Consider the following 20,278-nt stretch of genomic DNA (forward strand, 5'->3'; position numbering starts at 1 on the left):
AATTCAGCATAAGCCTGTTTAACCCATGGCTGATCAACACCCCCTCAGGCTGAAATTCATCTCCGTGCAGAGGACCAGCTTGAATCCTAGCACTACCTTTCCTAAGTAGCACCTATCCAGTGGATAGAGCACGGGACTGGGACTCAGGAGATCTTGGTTCTATTCCCAGCCGTGCCACTGGCCTTCTGGGTGATCCAGGCACAGAGAGGAGTGACTTGCCCACAGTTTCCCCATCTGCACAATGGGGATAACGAGACCTCCTTTGTAAAGGACTTTGCAAAGTTCTATAGTTGAAAAGCGCGAAAAGAGGATAAATTAAATAGTGCATATGCCTTGCACTGGCTCCCAGCAAAGGGGTGAATTTCACCCACAATGCATTGTTCCTTTACTTGTCCAAACCCCCTATTTCCCAGAAGGCTTTGGCGTTTTCTAAGAGAGGGAAATACTGAACGGGGATAACTAGACCTCACTATTTTCTTCCAACCATCATGAATACATACACACCTCCAAGGTAGCCAGGCTCTTCTCACGGTGTATAGAATGAGGATTTATTTGACGCCTGCAAGGAAAACAACAAAGAACCCCACAGACGACACAAAGCATCCCACATAACATGATGCAGAACAAAAATTAAAGTTGGCTAAGTCCAGGTTAACAATTCTCCAAAACGTTGGTAGTTCCTTGGAAATCTAATGTAAACATTACATTTATAAAAATATAGCTATGATTCCAAAAATAAGCCACAACAGTTCTGGCAGCACATTGATTGAGTCAACTTTCTGGAATTACGACTCACCCTCAGTCACCCCATATTGAAAAGAATGGCCAAGAGGGGCGGAGGATATGCCACACCTCCAAGGATGAGATTAGGCAGGCACGCCATATTCAGGCTTCCCAATGTGGCAAATTACAGGCAGGACTCCCGTTTTCGTTAACAGGATCCAAGCACTGGGAATTTTGACCCATCCCCTGGGCAGCATGTTCGTATTTCCAGGGAGTTAAATGACAGGCAGTTCTCTTTCACCACCCTTTCGATGGCAAGCACGCAAAGAAAAGCCACACAACACTCTATGCAAGATGAAGGCAACTAAAAGTTCGGCAACATGATTGGACTGTATTCTGTTAGCAAAGCTCCAAGCATCTGTCCTTGTGTTTATGAGCAAATCACATACACAAGTCATTGCGTTAGGAATGCGTTAGAAAGATATTTTGAGAGGCCCAGCAAAGGGCTGGCTTTGCAGCAATGGGAAATGTTGCTTTTAAACTGAAGTTCAAGGAGGCTTTGGCCTCCAGTGTTAATCAGTTGCTTTTCCTTTGGCCCATCTGATAACAAAGATGTCACACAAATCCCACGGTAATGCATTTCAGTTACCTAATATTTACAATATATGCATATAGGGAAAAAAATTAAGACTAAACAAAATGGGGAATGGGGCACTGAGGGAAGAAGAACTCTCCCCTAAGAGCTAATATATTATTGAATAAGGCACTTGTATATTGAGACCATTTTCAAAGGATCATTTGCAAATGGATTCCATCCAGCTTGGAGACCTTTTCTAAGCCTTTCAGGAGCAGATTCTGATTCCAGTTACCCCGTGTAAATTTGGCATAACTCCACTGTTAGCTATGGAGTTACTCTGGATTCACATCAACACGACAGAGCAGAATCCAGCACTAGTCTGCAGATCTGAACAAATACAAAACCTCCCTCATGTCTCCTTCGGAAGTTGAAGGCTTTTAGCACCTCAGGGGATCTTTAGCAGAGGCTTTCAAAGCTGCTGCAGGGTTTTGGAGGCTCAGTTCCCATAAAAATTAACGGAAATTGGGCATCCAAGTCTCACAGGCTGATTGGAAAAAATCTCAACATAGAGTAGCAGATTTTTAAGGAGAAACGGGAAACTGTAGCTTGTATTGCTTGGGATGATATAGTACGAAATGGAAAGGAATTCGACTGCTCTGCCTACAGATTCCAGTACTTGTGACATGAGAAATAGATAAAAGGATGGAAGTCAGCACCATGACACACACTATGGCCAGGTCTACACTACAAAGTTTTGCCAGCATAGCTATGTTGATGGGGGTGTGAAACAAAAAACAAATCAACATCACCCCAGCCAACATAGATATGTCAGCAACCCCCCCCAGTACAAACACAGCTAAGCAGGCATTAGAGTGCTTCTGTCAACGCAGCTAATGTCATTCAGCGAGGTGGTGTTACTGTGCCAACAGAAAAACTTCTGTCGCCATACGCTATGTCTACACTAGGGTGCTCTGGTCAGTACGGCTAGGCCAGCAAAGCATTTGTAGTGTAGACAAAGCCTCGTTCTCAGCAAGAAAAGACCCTCTCAACAGAACCTTTATCTTCCCCTCAACCAACTTCTTAGGGAAAGATAATTCCACCTCTCTCTGCCTGCATGCTGAAGTAGAGAGAAGAGCTGTATACATGGGGAGTGGTCCTGCATGACTAAATAAAGGATAGACTACAAAATGCTTAATAGTCTTGTAAACTAACAGGTGACATGTTGCAGGAGAACAATTCACAAGCATGAGAAACTTGATCAGATTCAGATGTCAGCTATGTCAGAATAAATCAGGACTGATCCATCAATTTTAACGGAGTTACTCCCAAATCACACAAGTCAGTCTTAGTATTCAGATTTATAGTTATCCGCCACCTGGCTACAGAACTGTAGCCAGAAGATTATTTACATTATAAGGGTTTGTCAATGGGGTGAGATTCAATCAGGAGGGAGAGGGGCCTGCACATGTGGGGACAGCACAAAACCTAGACACTGCATAAGTGGGACTTAAGTGTGCCTATGTCTTGTGTTGGCTGTCTACATAAGAGTGACTATAACCGATGCAGTCTGAACCAAAGCCCATTGAAGTCAGTGATTCCACTGGGCTTTCAATCAGGCCATTAGCAAGCAAGGATTATAGACAAGTGAGATGAACCGGTACTTTCAAACATGTAGACCCTATCATAAGAAAAACCTTTGGGGGTGGAGAAAATGAATTCTAATAGAATGATACCTCACCAGCTGAGTGCAGGTTCTGCTAATCAGTTGCAATGTCCAGCAATCACTCACTGTGGGCAGAGTTATCTAAAGTATTCTCTCACTACAGAGAACTCAAGAGATGGTTTAGACCTTCAAGGGTTTTATGAACAAAAAGGGAGCCCTGGCTGCCAATTTCAATCTTACGAGGCACAAAATAAAATAGATGAGACATTTCCCTTTGAGAAATAGAAATTCCAGACAACTCATCAGGAGATGCCAGTTGATGCCCATTTCCAATTATGTCCCCTGCTCGGTAACAGGAAGATGGTGGAGGTGTACTGTGCATCTGATAAGAATGAAGAGGGCAGGGGAAAGAGCATCTTAAAGTGTTCTTCGCAGAGGGGAAAATCAGCCTTTTCCAGGTACTGATCATTGGAGGATTCCCCCAAGCAAGGGCAGCGAATAGTTCTGCGGTTTGCAGCAAGGCAAATACTGGCAACTGTGCACAAAATAAAACGTTCCAATAGAGACGGGCAAAGCCCTGGAGGCAGTACAGGCTGAGTGCACAGATTTTCTGCAGTCATGGGGAGGAGGGAACTAAAAAAACCAAAGATGATGGGGGAAAAAAAAAAGATCTTTTCAAATAATAAAAATAATGAGGAGACCCAAAAAGATAATCCAGGCAGTTTGACAGCTGTTGCTGCTTAAGGCCATTGATTTCCCGTGGGATAGTTGGGCACCGTGGGATACTGTGGCAGACTGTTTCCAGAAAAGTTATTGTACTGAGCTTCCCTGCTCGGGGGGTCCCTCCATGAGCCGCTGTTCCATTCATCCTGGGCTTTCTGAAAGCTTCCGCCAGCCCCTCGGTAAATTTTATGTACCTAGTAGGTAATCAAGAGAGCAAGGGAAGAATCAGCAACAAGCATCTAGTTTCCTTTCCAATAGGAGCTACGGTCACTTTGTTAATGCCTAATATACTAGACACTTCCTAGTGCTGTCCCATGGATCTGGTAACATCTCTGTTCAAGTGTCCACATTCCAAAGGAACAAGGGCGCTATAAACAGAACAGTGCAGCAGATGGCAACAGAGAAGCGGCTAGATAAGATCTACATACAGTCTTTTAACTCACTGCAGCATTATGACCCTAACTCAGGTTGGGGAATTGCATAGTAATGATGTTAGAAGCAATTCACCCAAACTAGGTCAGTTTACCTAGAATTCAGCATTACTGAAATTGCTGCATCCCAGACTGGCAAAGCTTGGGTGCACGATAGGAGAATTATATAGCTGGGTGTATAGAGGTGCAGGAGAAGGAGTGACTTTTTTTCAGCCACCCTACCACAGATGCCAACCAACGCGTGACTGGAGTGGCGCTATCCGTGATCTCAAAGGCGGCAGTATGCTCCCACATTCCAGAGGTAAACTGTCCTGATGGCAGCTGCTTTGGGGTAGAGAACATATTTTGCTGGACTTGTCAGCTTTGGCATCTTCTTGTGTGACAGATCTTACCCCTCTGGCTTTTCTCCTCCCATGAAGTGCAACACTGGTGAAGTCTCTCCTGTTGTATTGCCCATGACAGTGGCTCTTCAGCTTTTTCCTTCTGCAGATCACTTTAAGGAGAAAGATCCTTCCATGAATCTCCCTCCCACCACCCCCGTCTGTCATTGTGTGGGTCTCAGCAGGTTTAATTCTCAGAATCAATGGTTGTCCATGGATTCATGCTGGGAGGGACACGGTTCCATTGCATGGAGAGAACCCTCAATCGCACTCTCAACCTTTCATCTAGATTTGTCCTGGAGGGAGGGATCTGGCTTGGCAGGGGGACAGCCCCCGCACGGTCTATACTCTCGACTTTCTAGGATGTGAGTGGTTTCAGTGACCACTAAGCTGATGATTCACTTTGCTTTGATGCACAGAATTGACAGATACTCCACGTCAGAAAGGCAATTGAAGCACTTACCCTTAGGAGATAGAAGGACATCGCAACCGCTGACATCGTAAACATTATGGCTGGAAACAGCATGAACACAGCAGCTGCAACACTGGTACTAAAAAAAGTAGTGGCTGCCAACCATCCACTGGAAGAAAGTGAAATACAGAGAAGTATCACTGTCGTTTGTTTTCACCGCCAACCTGAAAATATTTGCAAGTGAGTTGTAAAGTTCCAGGATATGAATGGAAAAGTAAGAACTAGGGCAAGAACCAGCTGCAGCACAGGTAGATATTTCCCCTGCACATCTCTGTTAATGCACCTCAAGTCCTGACCTGCAACATCCCCTGCTATTTGAATTCCAGGCCACTAGAGAAAGCCAGTTGAATGGTGAGGTTTTAGGAGGTAAACAAACGTCCATAAGGGAACCAAATTTATTTTCACTTGTGTAGAGGTAGTGTGGGGGCTAGTGGAATAAAGCTGGGGTTAAGAACCAGGAACCGGAGAGTCCTTGACCTAGCTCAGAGTCTCCATTTCCACAGGTCGTCATACTATGCCTCATGGGGCACTCTGAGGATTAGTGTTTAAACCCAGCACTCTGTGTAGCACCTTCTTTTCTGTTATTCTAGCTTCAGCAGGATTTGCATCCAGGCTCTAAAGACGGCAGGTTAAATTACCAACCTTCTGTGACCTAAACCGGGAAGGTCAAGAACGTAACCTCCAATTATTATTTAAGGATGAACCTTGGGACTCTAGCTCTGTAGACTGGAGATGAAGTGAAACTTATGTGCATGGGGAAGATGGTAAGAAAGGATAAGATGTCTTGACTGCCTCACTCACCCCCCCAAGCAGCTAGGTTAGAACCTTGCTGCAAACTCCCAGGTGGCTTCTCTGTTGCAATGGTGTGGTCATATGGAGGGGGAAATGGTTATTTATTGATAGGGACCTACCAAATTCCATGATACATTTTGGTCAATTTCACGGTCATAGGACTTTAAAAATAATACATTTAATGATTTCAGCTCTTTAAATCTGAAATTTCACGATATTGTAATTGTTGGGATCCTGACCCAAAAAGGAGTTGTGGGGGTCACAAAGTTACTGGGGGGGGGGGGATTGCGGTACTGCTACCCTTACTTCTGCGCTGCTACTGGCGGCGGCGGCAATTCCTTCAGAGCTGGGCAGCTGGAGAGTGGCAGTTGCTGGCTGGGAGCCCAGCTCTGAAGACAGGGCTGCTGCCAGCAGCAGCTTAGAAGTAAGGGTGGTATGGTATAGTATTGCCACCCTTACTTCTGTGCCGCTGCTGGCAGGGCGCCGCCTTGAGAGCTGGGTAAGGATGGCAATATTGTGACCCCCCCCTAAAATAACCTTGCAACTCCCATGCAACTCCCTTTTGGGTCAGGACCCCCATTTGAGAAATGCTGGTCTCCCCTGTGAAATCTGTATAGTATAGGATAAAAGCACACAGAAGACCAGATTTCATGGTCCATGATGCGTTTTTCATGGCCGTGAATTTGGTAGGGCCCTATTTATTGGGGTGGGGGAACATGTAGCCCTGAAAGAACAGAACGATGAAAATCCTATGCAGGCTCAAATCATGTAACATTCAGTCATTACCTTAGCGAGGCGAGAGGAGCGGAGAACATGCCCTCACTCCAACCAGGACCCTTTCTTTGTCCAACCCCTTTCCTTATCTCCCCCAACTCTCCCTCCCCACCCCGCCCCAAACATCAGCATTTAATGCATGGAAATGTGGAACACAAGCTGAATCTTTGAGACAAAAATCTCTGCAGCTAGACGGAGAGAAGACATGGACTGAGTGCTCCACTCAAAGACCATGGGAGCATCCTGCTTACCATGTTCCCCAGCCGGAGATACCGATTGCTTGTATGACAGTCAGAATAAACTGGGCACCAAAGATGAAGAAAAAGGCCATGAAATTAAAAGAGCTGTCAGACCTGTGAAATGAGAGAGGATGTTAGGGAGAATCCATGGGGTTTATCACCTTGTACTGTACCATGTTACTATGTCCCCACTCTCTCCATACACACTTTATCATGAAGCAATGGATCCCCACTCAGTCTCGTACCTTGAAGATTAATATCCACCCCCTTTTCTCTAGGGCTGGAAGCATACAGGTCTCTGCATCATCAGAACTTTATCTCCCTCAATAAACCTAGGTCCTGAAATTGATCTAACAAACTAATTACACGTATGACCACCTTCAGAGAGGCATGTTGTTTTCCACCAATACCTCAGCAGCCTCTTGCAGATGAGAAGACACTTGCAGCATTATCCTGATTTCATGTTTAAACTCAATGCAGTTTGACACCTGTGCTTTTCATAATGCAACCCATCCATTTGTGAGCAGGCACAAGGCCACGGGAATACATGGGTACGAGTGCTGGCAGCCAGACAGATCCTGTATGTGCATTACATGCAATTATTGTGAACAAGAATCCTAGCTGGGAATATCTCAGTGGCTGTTTGTCATCAGTTTACACACCTGTGGTTAAGGGAGATGAGCCATTGATAACCCAGCTCTGGGATGGATTAGGAAGAAAAACAGCTCTGGCAGCAACGTACAGAGTGTATTTGAGCCTAACGAATGGGATGGAATGCTGCCTGGGGAAATAAGTGGCGTTCAGAGGCAACGCTGCTTTTTGTAAGTCCACGGCATCTATGCCTTTTGGATGGATAGGTCAGGCAGGTGCCAAACGACTGAACGAGAGCGGTAGAGTTTATGTTTGTGGTCCAGGTATGCATGGTGGCTACCAAAACTAGGTGTGCTCAATGGCCTCTCCATCACTGGGGTTCAGCATAGCTCTACCAGAGCTCTAGCTATACCGTACAGCAATAGTAGCACAGATGGTGCCATCAGATGCAGTGTCTTCATCTAGCAACACCACCCATATTAGTCAGCCATTCTTTGGCAAGGAACACTGTCATTTTAAACTGAAGTTTAGCTCTGGACCCACTCATACCTGATGACATATTTAATAGTGCAAATTATTTACATCAAATCCATTGAATCACAGAAACAGGGAGGGTCTGTGTTCTAGGCCAGATGTACAAAGGTATTTAGGCACCTAAAGAGGCAGAGAGGAGCTTTTTTAAATCCCCTAGGTGCCTAAGCAGAATAGGTACCTAACTCGCATTGAAAGTCAACTAAATGAGTTAGGTTCCTAACTCCCCTGGAGTATGTAATTCTTCTTAGGGGCCTATCTGCATGTTTAAGCATCTAAATACTGTTGTAAATCTGGTACTTAATGGCGAGAGCAAAGAATGGGACTGACCTTGGGCAAGTTGGAAACCCTCAGGACTTGATTCTCTCTTGCCCTGCACCTTATGCAGTCATTTACAGCAGTGCAAAGTGCGTGGCAAGTTGCATGAATAGCTACACAAAGGGCAGGTCAAATGGAAGATGTGGCCCGCTGTCTCCAATAGTATTATTACTTCCCAGGGGTGTTGTGAAAGAGACTAGATAGCCTGGGTTGAACAAGGCTACAGAAGAGCAAAATGCTACCATCATGGCATTCTCCTTTCGAATACTGGATCTGAGTAGAACACGTTTCCTGTGATAAATAGTCCATGGTTAAGGTAATTCTGTCTCAATACTGAAATCAAATCACAGTGAAAGGACAACGTTCCAGGCTGGACCTTTAAATGGACTCTCATGACAATCACCTGGCAATAGTGAAGACATCTCAATTTGAAGGGGTGTATGGGAATCAGCTAGAGGAGTGTCAAGTCTCAGGGGGTAGCCGTGTTAGTCTGTATCTACAAAAACAACAAGGAGTCTGGTGGCACCTTAGAGACTAACAGATTTATTTGGGCATAAGCTTTCGTGGGTAAAAACCTCACTTCAGATACATAGAGTGAAACCCAAATAAATCAGCTAGAGAAGTGGTTTTCAACCTGTGGCCTGTGGACCCCTGGGGATCTGCAGACTATGTCTACGATTTCCAAAGGGGTACACACCTCCATTTGAAATTGTTTTAGGGATCCACAAATGAAAAAACGTGGAACACCACTGAGCTATAACATGTAGAAAAGGTGAATTCTCATCCACCTTTCCACTGGAAATTTGCCACCATTCTGCTCTCATGCCAAGGCTCTGCACCTAATTTAACTTTGGATGTGGACATATGGTGAATGTTTCACAAAAGCATCCATAGACTACGCTATCCCAATATCTACCATGGCTGTAACAGCCAGGAATAAACATAGCAAGTGGGTCTAATGAATCTGGCTACAGTATTCCTTTCCCATAAAAAGATTTCCCTGATTACACCGCTATTTTCTTTAAAGTCTCCTCCAAACTAATGTCAAACTAACTGCTCTGTGGCTTGCTGGTCTGTCCCTAGGGTATTGATTTTATATACAAGTATTTACACAGGGTAATCTCAAGGGCCTTTCAGCATTCGGTTGCACAAACACATACAAACAGCATTAAAGAAATAATTAGAATCTGACTCCACAAAGCCCAGAGGAAAGCATTGTGGAGGAGTAATTTTTCCCAGACTTTGGAATGGAAAGTGCTCTTTGAACAGAGTTCTACTAGTGACTTGGAAACCCCAGGGACTTTTGAATTAAGAAAGGGGAAGGGGAAAAAAAAACAAAACACAGCCCAGTAGAGTAACTTCTCAGATTTCATTTTTCACTTCCTTTAAGAGTTTCAGATGATTCAATTCCTTTGCTTTTCATATCCTTTTAGAAGTTATCCTCCTTTGAATTCTATAACATAATTAAACTTAGTTGCTATGGTTTTAATAATATCCACTACATTAGCACACATAGTTGGTAGTATTTGAGGTGAGCATTTAAGTGCTTGACTGAATCTGCATCTAAGCACATGCTTAGAGTTAAGTACTTGCTTAAGTCCCACCGGCACATGCTTAAAATTTAGCATATGCTTGAGTGCTTTCTAGAATCAGGGCCTTAGTCTGTCTGCTTCTATTCCTGTCAGCTGCTTCCGCTTTCTTCTAAATTAACTTCTCTTACCATAGAATTTGATGGTTAACCAATTTAAAAAAATACATTGGTAGTGAAGGAGGGGAGAGAGGGTTGTCTAGGAAGCTGGAATGGCAGATTCCTGTCAGCTCTGCTAGTGACCTGCTGCATGACCTTGGGAAAATAGCTTCCCCTTTCCACGCCTCAGTTTCCCTATGCAAAATGGAGATTAAACTTAAGTCCCTCAAAGAGATGTTGTGAAGCTCAATGCACTAATGTTTGCAAAGTGCTTTGCAATTCCAGCAGGCACTAGAGACATGCAAATGATTATTAATAAAAAAAATAAATGTAGGATGATTTTAAATATATTTGTGCCATTTGAGAAGAACCCTGGTCTTTGTGGGTTACTTTTATTTAAATACCCCCTCCCAATATGAGTAACTAGATGCTGTGCCTAGAGACAAAAAGCAGAACAGTTCTTGGCAAGGTATTTCTGTACAGTTTTCCCATAAAGAACCGAGAAACCAAAAATCTTAAGCTTTAAGAAGAATGTCTCCCATACCGTTAGCGATGAGAATGCTTAAGTAACCCTAGGGATATTTAATAATCACAATACATTAATTTTTAAAATATGGATTTCATGCTTGTGAAAGTGCAAAACCTATTAGTGCTGCGATGACCACGGAATAGGTCAAACTGCATGGTCATCAGCCATGCAAGATCTTGTTGCAAGCCCCCCTTCACCAACATGAATTAGCCCTGTTCTGAAGGAACCCTTTATGGGGACAAGACAGAAGTGAAGTTTATATTTATATTTATTATTTATATTTATATTCTGTGGCCTGGACCTCTCTGCCAACAAGGGGTCAGTTTGTATCAAGGGTGGTGTTTTGTGGGCATGGATACTTCTCACTAATCATCGTATTCTTCACTGTGCTCATACGTAGCTTGTAGACTGTATCCTTCCCCACTACCTCCATCCTTTGTCCGTCTTGTCTATTTCAACTGTAAGCTCTTCGGGGCAGAGCCTAGCTCTTAGTCCATATCCGTACAGCATTAGAACAATGGGATCCCTTTAGGTATTATCATAATACAAACAACAACAGGCCAAACAACAAACAGACAGCAGCAACTTTCAGTCGCTCTCCACCTTGGCTGGATTCAAACCAGCCACCCAGAGATGAGAAGCCCTATAGCTTCATCTATAAGCTCCTGCGCTGGCCAAAAACTTTCTTAACCAAATATTGTTGTAACTGAATATTCCATTTACTTTCTCCTTAATCTTTGCCCTGACAGATAGAACAGCTTGCGGGCATTGTCTTCTTGATCGTTTACTGAACGAACCTCCCAGAGGAAACCCTTTGATCAAAGGAAGAAGGTGAGTGTCTACTTACCGAAAGCCTTTGTATGCAGGCCGGAACCAGCATATGTAACTGCAGGGGCTGAAGAGAAAAAGCCAAAGGATGGCCAAGCCAAAATTAACGCCATAACCACCACCAATCCACCAGGCCAGGCAGCCAATTAGATTCACCACTAGTGTGATGCAGTAAACTATAAAGAGAGAACAGGAGAGGGCATAAGTCGTGCTGTTTGCTGGCTTCAGAAAAAGAGGAAGCAAATGGGTTGTATTATAATACAAGGAGAACTTGTTATGGGAGGAATTGTTAGCACAATGAAATGACTGGGGTGGATGTTAACACGCGGACCATGAGGCATGGCTGCTGCTGTAACTTGGCAGAACTGCTGCTAGGAACTGTCAGCTTTGGAATGGGGCAGATATCAGTAGAGGAAACAAGGGACTCATTTGGGAGCATATGTTAGTGGAAGGAAAACTGGGTGGATAATTCTGCAAGTGAAGGGATCAGTGGAAGATCAGGACTTGGACCTCTATTGTTACAAAGAGAAACTGAATGGACAGATTTTTAATTACACCAAGGTCCCTTTATGCCCCAAGAATGCTATAGAAGGGTCTTTAAAGGAGTGGAATCATCCCATTGAAAAAACACCCCCAGCACAAGTAGCTTCCCTGGCTAGCACATCGAGTCCAAGTAAGGGCTCTATGGTGGGTTTCCCGCACACCACACTGGTTCCCCGTCATGCCAGGGGCTCTGGGCCCCCTAGTCTCCTATACCAGGCTCTCCCAATCGCCCTCCATGGCAGGGACTCTGTGTCCCCCTATTTCCCCCAACTCCCATAACAGGATTCCACATCCCTCAATGCCAGGGTCTGCACATGTCCTCCCTCCCCCGCAACATTATTATTTTACTTCTTCCTGTCTGGGAGAAGCATCATTCAAGGTTTCAACTTGTTTAACTCTATTGGGAGGACGAGCAGAGATGCGATAGGGTGTTATACTGGAATGTTTTTAATAGCGTCCATCAATCTAAATACAATTACAGAGGGGCTTGAAGCTGTGGCTATGCTAAACTGATGGCATCACACTGAGCTCCTGGCATTTTCCACCTTCTGATTCCCTCCTGCAATATTAATTGAGTTCTGCCTATTGATACCTAGAAAATTCCCAGAAATTTTAGAACGCATAGGATGGAGCATTACAAAGTTATATAGAATCATAGGACTGGAAGGGACCTAGAGAGGTCATCTCTAGTCCAGTCCCCTACACTCATGGCAGGACTAAGTATTATCTAGACCATCCCTGGGCAATTCCATAACCTCCCTGGGCAATTAATTCCAATGCTTAACCACCCAGACAGAGATACCTTATACCATCGAGTTGAGTGTCTCGCAAGTTCAGCCAATTATATGCCCCCTCCCAACCCACTCTGGGGACACTGAGCAATTAATAAATGATTGTGTACCAACACATCATACGGGGAAGATAAATAGCTGAATCTTTAATACGAGAGGTTTCTTTCTAACTGATTATTCAGGCATTTAAGTTAAATGGGGGTTAACAACATCCAAAAAAACAGTTTTAATTAAAAAAAACCCTTCTCTCAGTTATGCAGGTTTCATTTCCATGATAGAAGTTAACTGTAAGAGGTTAACAAAAGACTTGCTTTAAATGCCCTGGTTTGCATATGTCTTAAGATTTAGCAAAGGGAAAACTCACTTTTAAGTTAAAAATTAAATCCTATTTCCAGTGACTAACTGGAGAGTCTAGAGTTTTTAGTTTGATAACTTGCGGGCTATAAAAACAAGCAAATAATACAAACCCTTTAAACCAATGGTGCTTATAAAGCTGTGATGCAAAAGAGGTTTGTTATGTGATTTTACACAGGCATTTGTTCTCCAGTAGTGGGAGCTCTGGTACAGGATTCCCCAAATCTCAGTACACCTTTTGTTATTAAATGTTCAAATCCAATTAAAATAATGACCCCTCAGCCTTCTAGTATGTATTTATTTTAAATATTGGTCTTCTCTTTTTCACTGTCTCCTCTATGGATCTGTTTCTCTCCCCCACCCATCCCAGAAACCCAGCATGACCCAAACAGAAAATGTGCAGCAGATGGAAATCTAAAATGCAGAGTGGAAAGCCCAGGTCTGCTCAGACATACATGTGACCCAGTTGCCTAAATGGCTGGCACCTGTCCATTTTTCCACTAAATTGAATGAGGGACGCTTTGTTTAAAAATTAGAAATCGCACACAAAGGCAGCTTTACAGCATGCAACATTTAACTAGTCAGTCTGGAGGAGACAAGCAGTTTCTTCAGGCAAGAAAATTAGAGCTTTTTTCAGCATCTCTGAATAACGAAAGAACAATGAAGTGACAGATCATCCTATTGTTTATACACACAGAAATCTCTCTCGCACACACACTGTACATTTGGAATAAAACCCATAGCATCAAGTGTGTATTGTGTCCCTCAGTGAGAAAGTTATTTCTGTAACTGGAAGGGAAGCTGGGATGACAGGTATTTTGGGAGGAAAGGGTTGGTAGGGCAAAGGGATTTTTTCATCTTCAAGAGCAGGGTTTCTCAAACTGGGGGTTCTGACCCAAAAGGGGAGGTTTGCAAGACTATTGTAGGGGGTTGTGAGAGTGGCAGCTGCTGACCTGGCACCCAGCTCTGAAGGCAGCACTGCTGCCAGCAGCAGCACAGAAGTAAGGATGGCATGGTGGGGGGTTGTCACTTTTATAGGGGAATCATCATAGCCTGAAATATTTTCAAAGGGAGTGCCAGCAAAAAAAAGTTTGAGAACCCCTGTTCAAGAGCATTTCCCTGGCCCAGCCTTCCCTTTCTACAGGTCTGCCCATTGAGGTCTAATCTAATTTCATTCCAGAGAGAGGAAAGCTTAGTTTCCACTCCTGGTTTCAGAACTGTTCAGCTAGAGAGTACAAGCTCAGTGGACAGTGAGAGCCAACTGTACCTTCTGTTCAAAATAGGATTCCCTATCAATTGTTGTCACCTACCACCCCACACTGGAACCCATATAGGTTATCATCAAACAATTACAACCCATACTTGATGGGGATCACATCCTGAAAAAAAAAAAAAAAATCTTTCCTGAACCCCCTCTTCTGGCCTTCAAACAACCCCCAACCTCACCAGGCTCACCATTACAAACAAGCTCTCCACAAACCAGGACACACCGATGCAAAGCAGCACCAACCCAACCATAACAGATGCAAAACTTGCAGACATATCTCCACTGCCAAAATAATCAATGATGATGTTGTTCATCCTTCCAGTTCGAAGAGGACCATGACATCACTGACTGGTTTGGTTTCTGTGAACCCGAGTGGTTGATCAGGCCAATTTGAGCTTTGAACTGTCTGTGGCGCACTGAACAAGAGATGTCCCTATGGGTTAGTTGATTAACAGTGGACAAGCTGCTGTTGCAAGATTTACGCTGCTGGCGCTTCTGCTCGGCCTCAGCAGCTCTCCTCTGCTCATAGACGGTAGCTCCAGTATGGATGACTTCGCTGGGTAGAACGATCATGAGCGAGATCTTCCCAACACTCTGGGTCAACGTTGAAATGCCTCAAGGATAAACTTGAGGGAGTTCTTGAAACGTTTCTTATGGCCTCCCTGAGAGCTCTCTCCTTTAGTTCATCATAAAACATCTTCTTTGGCAGTTACTCATCTGACATTCTGGTGACATGGCCCACCCATCTCATCTGTGATTTCATCAACAGAGTATGAATGCTCGGAATACCTGCCCATATGAGAACCTCAGTATCTGGAGCCTTGTCTTGCAGCTTAGCCTCAGTTTCCTCAGACAGCCCATGGGAAAGTGATTCAGCTTCAGAACGTGGCATCTGTACACCATCCAGATTTCGCATGCATACAAAGTTGACAACACGATGCTTTGTATACCTTCAGTTTTGTTTGTTGACTAAAGCCTCTGAACTCCCACACATTTGCACAATGATCAATACCCTCCCCAACACACCTTTCCAGATCCCTATCACAACATTTAGGCTATGTCTACACTGCACGTCTTACAGCAGCACAGCTGTGCGCTGTAAGGTTTGCAGTGTAGCTGCTCTTTATCAGCAGGAGAGAGCTCTCCTGCCGACAAAATAAAACCATACTTCTTTAACTTGCTGGCAAAGAATACTGTGGGAGACCATATCAAACTTCAAAATCTTTGCTAAAGTCAAGGAATAACACGTCCACTGCTTTCCTCTCATCCACAGAGCCAGCTATCTCATCATAGAAGGCAATTAGGTTAGTCAGGCATGACCTGCCCTTGGTGAATCCATGCTGACTATTCCTGATCACTTTCCTCTCCTTTAAGTGCTTCAAAATTGATTCCTTAAGGACCTGCTCCATGATTTTTCCAGGGACTGAGGTGAGGCTGACCAGCCTGTAGTTCCCCAGATCCTCCTCCTTCCCTTTTTTAAAAATGGGCACTACATTAGCCTTTTTCCAGTCATTGGGGACCTCCCCCGATCGCCATGAGTTTTCAAAGATAATGGCCAATGGTTCTGCAATCACATCCGCCAACTCCTTTAGCACCCTCGGATGCAGCGCATCCGGCCCCATGGACTTGTTGCATCTGAAGAAGTGAGGTTTTTACTCACGAAAGCTTATGCCCAAATAAATCTGTTAGTCTTTAAGGTGCCACCAGACTCCTTGTTGTTTTTGTAGATACAGACTAACACGGCTACCTCCTGATACTTAAAAGAGCAACACTCCAATGCAGAAACTACAGAACCCGAGCCACCAAAAAAAAGAAAATCAACCTTCTGCTGGTGGCATCTCACTCCGATAATGAAAATGAACATGCGTCAGTCCACACTGCTTTGGATTGTTATCGAGCAGAACCCATCATCAGCATGGACGCATGTCCCCTGGAATGGTGGTTGAAGCATGAAGGGACATATGAATCTTTAGCGCATCTGGCACATAAATATCTTGCGATGTCGGCTACAACGGTGCCATGAGAACGCTTGTTCTCATTTTCAGGTTACACTGTTGTCAGGAAGTGTGGGGGAGACAAGGCCCTGCACCCCCCGCTTCCTGCGATTCACCATGACTCTCAGCCAGCCAGTAAAACAGAAGGTTTATTAGACGACAGGAACACAGTCCAAAATACATCTTGCAGGTACAGACAACAGGACCCCCTCAGTCAGGTCCATATTGGGGGGCAGGGAGCTTGGACCCCAGCCCCGGGTCTCCCTCCATTTCCCCAGCCAGCTCCAAACAAACCCCCTCCAGCAGTCTCCTCCAGCCACACACCCCGGTTCCTCCTCCTGCCCGGGAAACTGGACAAAGGCTGAAGGTGTCACCTGGCCCCAACCCCCTCCTGGCTCAGGTTACGTACTCCGGTATCATCCCTCAAGTGAAGTCACACCCTGATATCCCATCACCAATGCAGACAGTACCTGCAAAACTCCCCCGCAACATCCCCAGGTCAATCCCTCACAATTGTAAACAAGTAGCGGGCAGCATTATGTCCTCCAAATGTAAACAAACTTGTTTGTCTGAGCGATCGGCTTGACCAAGAAATAGGACTGAGTGGACTTGCAGGCTCTAAAATTTTACATTGTTTTATTTTTGAATGAAGTTTTTTTTGTACATAATTCTACATTTGTAAGTTCAACAAGAGATTGCACTACAGTACTTGTAATGGGGAGTTGAAAAATACTATTTCTTGTTTTTTAACAGTGCAAATACTTGTAATAAATAAATATAAAGTGAGCACTGTACACTTCATATTCTGTGTTGTAATTGAAATCAATATATTTGAAAATGTAGAAAACATCTAAAAATATTTAAATAAATAGTATTCTATTATTGTTTAACAGTGTGATTAATCACTTGACAGCCCTAGTTAATTTTGAAGTAAGTTTCAAGGGACAACATGTTAAAATTCAGGCACAATCTACACCACAGCATCATAGAAGGAAGATTTTGTTCTTGATAAGTGACCAGAAGTGAAACTCTAAAACGTATAATACATGGGAATCTACCTTTTTTATAGCTGTTGAGCCCAATATATACAATTTCTCAAAAAATGTCAATTTCACTTACAGATCCATAAATGGTAAATTCTCTTCACCAGACTCTGATAGTCTATGGGAATTTCATCGGCAAAGTTCTGGTAGAAGCACGGTTTCAGAGGAATAAACTTGGGGAGCGGAGGGAAGTTATTCACTTTCTCTACAAAACAAAACACACACACAGTTTAGCTAACTCAGACATTCTCTTAAATTAATGAATCATCATAATGACATGACCCCTCAGCTGCACTTTCCCAGCATGGAAATACCCAGAGGAAGCACAGAAAAGAGTGTGGAAGCTTGGAACTATCCTGAAAAACATGCCCACCATTAGGAGAGAAGAGGGTTCCTAGTATCCAGTTTATTTACTCAAATGGGCCAACATCAGCACTTCTCTTCACCCTGGATATTTAGGGCTCATTCTCTGTTGCTTTGTAGCCTGTGTAATCATTTACACCAGTGCAAACCAGGGGAAAAGCACCACCATTCTGATTCAATTGCATTTCACTGGCATAAATGACCACAAAAGGTGCAGCGCAACATAGACTCCAGACTCAGCTCAAGAGCGTAGTAGCTTAGATAGGGTGAGAGAGGCCAGCTAAGCAGGTCTCTAGCTGCATCTAGTGGTGGCAGCCCTTGTAGGAGGGTTTTATCTAATCCATTAGGGCACAAAAGCAGGGGTGGATATTGGTTTCCCAGACCAAACAAATCAGATGAAAAGCAGGGATTCTCCTCTCCCACAGGACAGACAGATGGAGGTTTGCTTGCAGAAGAGCCTACATTCCCAGTGGAGATCTTGCTGGGTACAGCCATCAGGCCTTGTGGCCTGCAGCTGACATAGTCTGATGACAATGAAAGGGGTGACGTTAGGAGAACAATCCTCTAGAAATAGGTTATACTAAAAGGATGCCATCCAGTCAAAGGGGAAAATGAGTCGCACTAACTCTTCATGGATTATCTGCCCTGCAGATATCAGGGATGTTTTTATTGTTATGAATTTCATAAATCATGGCCTTCTTGCCTTCCAAATCCAATATTTCTATTCTCATTCAGCCCTGCCTTTAGCAAACCAAACCATAAATTCAGACACCGTTATACAAACAGTAGGGCCAGCAACACAAGAAGGAGCAGAGAGATGCATACCTTCTTATATGCATTTTATTTTTTAAGCCTCTGATTTTTTAAAAAATTTTAAATAAGTAAAAGGATTCTTTAAATTGTATAATCCAAACTGCTGTTCGCTGCTGGGAAGGGATGCACGTGTGAATATCTAACCATGTGTGCATTTCTACATGTTTGGGAATATTTGTTCTTGCCTTTGAGTGCTGATTAAAGTTTGATTCCAGGGCATTGTGACTAATTGTTTCAAGTCTTCAGCTTCAGTAAACAGAATTAAAAACAATCAGAGGAAGAGAAGAAAAATGTCCTGGGAAAACTTCCAAATGGCACGGAAGACAAGACAAGTGTCTGAACATGACCTTTCAGGCCCAGAGAGTTCCCCCTCTCTTGCCGTCATCTCTGTGTGAAAAGATAAAAAGCTGCTCTGGCAAAATTAACTGCTCTCTATAGAAAATTAGTGCTCTCTATAGAAACACCAGCAATAGGAGCAGCCTCTCTGTGATGCTAAATGAACAGTCTGGCCAGAGCCTCTTTATCAGGGTACTGCTAGCCCCTTCTTTGTCCCCCCTCCCAAAATGTAGCTGCAGCCACTGAATGTTACTGCAGATCCCTCTCTCCTTCCCTCCCCGCAAGGTGGTCTCATTCACCAACATTTCCCGTGACTGCAAGCCACCAGTGCATCTGGCCCATAGATTTTCTCGAAGCACAGGTTCAAAACCTGGCAGATTCAGATAAGCCTTCCAGCTTTCTCAGGCAGATACATTTAGTACCATAATGTTTACTTTGCATTTTGCACTGCCTGGAAAGTAATGACCCCATGGTAGTTGGCTAAAGGTGTTTGTCAGTGGCCAACATTTCCTCTTCTATTATTCTCCTCTATTGTTGTGTACCATGCTGTGTGCCAGTTGGCTGCTACCCGCCCACCCCAGAGTTGGCTGCATTTTAGGGTTGCTGTGCATATGTAATTTTAAACTGCTTGGGGTTTCTTCAGAGGAAAGACAATAGAAATGTAAGAGAATATTCTCTCAGATCTGATCACATGCCCCAGAGATTTCTACAATACTCGCTTTTGCTCTAGGACAAGACTTTTAGACTACAGCAAGTGCAATGTCTGCTAAAAAATACTGTCAATTTTAGAGGCTGTATAAGCTCAGGACTTGTTCCAGCTCGCAGTGAAGTCAATGGGAGTTTTGCTATTGTTTTCAATGGGAGCAGAATTAAGCCCTTGATTTAAGTTCATAATGCAGCTAGGAGTGCTGTGGAAGCAGATGTTTAATCTCTGTAGGGACTGCAGTGTCCAATTTCCTCCACACAAGCATTTAAGTCACACCCAGCCTTCTATGGCCAGGATGGGGACCTCAGTTAATGATCCTGAGGACACACACAGTGTAAAACAGGAGTATGTGGAAGGGAGGAAAAGAGGAGCAGCCAGAAGGCTCTACAAGGGATGCAAAGGGCCCATGGAGAGAAGAAGAAAAGCTTGTCATGCCTAATCCACTATGCTGATCGCTGTACACTGTTGAAACGTTATCTGCAATCGTTTTTGTTTCTCTGTATTTAGTACTGCTCTTTACCTGCCATTTCTGCTAGAAATGTTCCTTGGAGAAATTTGAAATCAGACAGCAATGGATCTATTAAGGAAAGAAAGAAATCAGATCAATAGCATATAACTGTAACCCATATCCACAGAAACCCCAATTTTAAAGGCATTTTTGCAATATCCAACAAAGTCCACATTTTTTCAAAAATTCATTATTCTAGCTCTTGACTGCCAGCGTAGCCTTTCCAGTGCAAAGTGTTTGTTTCTAACTCTACAGAGTAGGCAGGCTCAAACAGTATCACTAAGAGAAATATGAATTACCCC

General features: G+C 43.8%; 1 protein-coding gene across 2 annotated transcripts in view; it reads right to left on the minus strand.

Moving 5' to 3' along the window:
- Positions 1-216: 216 nt before the first annotated feature.
- The window catches only part of SCAMP4 (secretory carrier membrane protein 4), a 32,529-nt gene continuing 12,467 nt past the window's right edge, over positions 217-20,278 (minus strand). For both annotated transcript variants that reach the window (XM_024208225.2, XM_024208224.2), the window contains exons 2-7: positions 19,989-20,045; positions 17,327-17,455; positions 11,278-11,434; positions 6,787-6,888; positions 4,961-5,078; positions 217-3,880 (exon numbers count right to left, since the gene is read on the minus strand). In XM_024208225.2, the coding sequence (XP_024063993.1) occupies positions 3,704-3,880; positions 4,961-5,078; positions 6,787-6,888; positions 11,278-11,434; positions 17,327-17,455; positions 19,989-19,995 (690 nt within the window). In that variant the 5' untranslated portion in view covers positions 19,996-20,045 and the 3' untranslated portion in view covers positions 217-3,703. The remainder of the gene's footprint in view (positions 3,881-4,960; positions 5,079-6,786; positions 6,889-11,277; positions 11,435-17,326; positions 17,456-19,988; positions 20,046-20,278) is intronic.

Source organism: Terrapene carolina, unplaced genomic scaffold, assembly GCF_002925995.2.
Source record: "Terrapene carolina triunguis isolate 2854851 unplaced genomic scaffold, T_m_triunguis-2.0 Scaffold194, whole genome shotgun sequence".
Lineage (NCBI taxonomy): Eukaryota > Metazoa > Chordata > Testudines > Emydidae > Terrapene > Terrapene triunguis.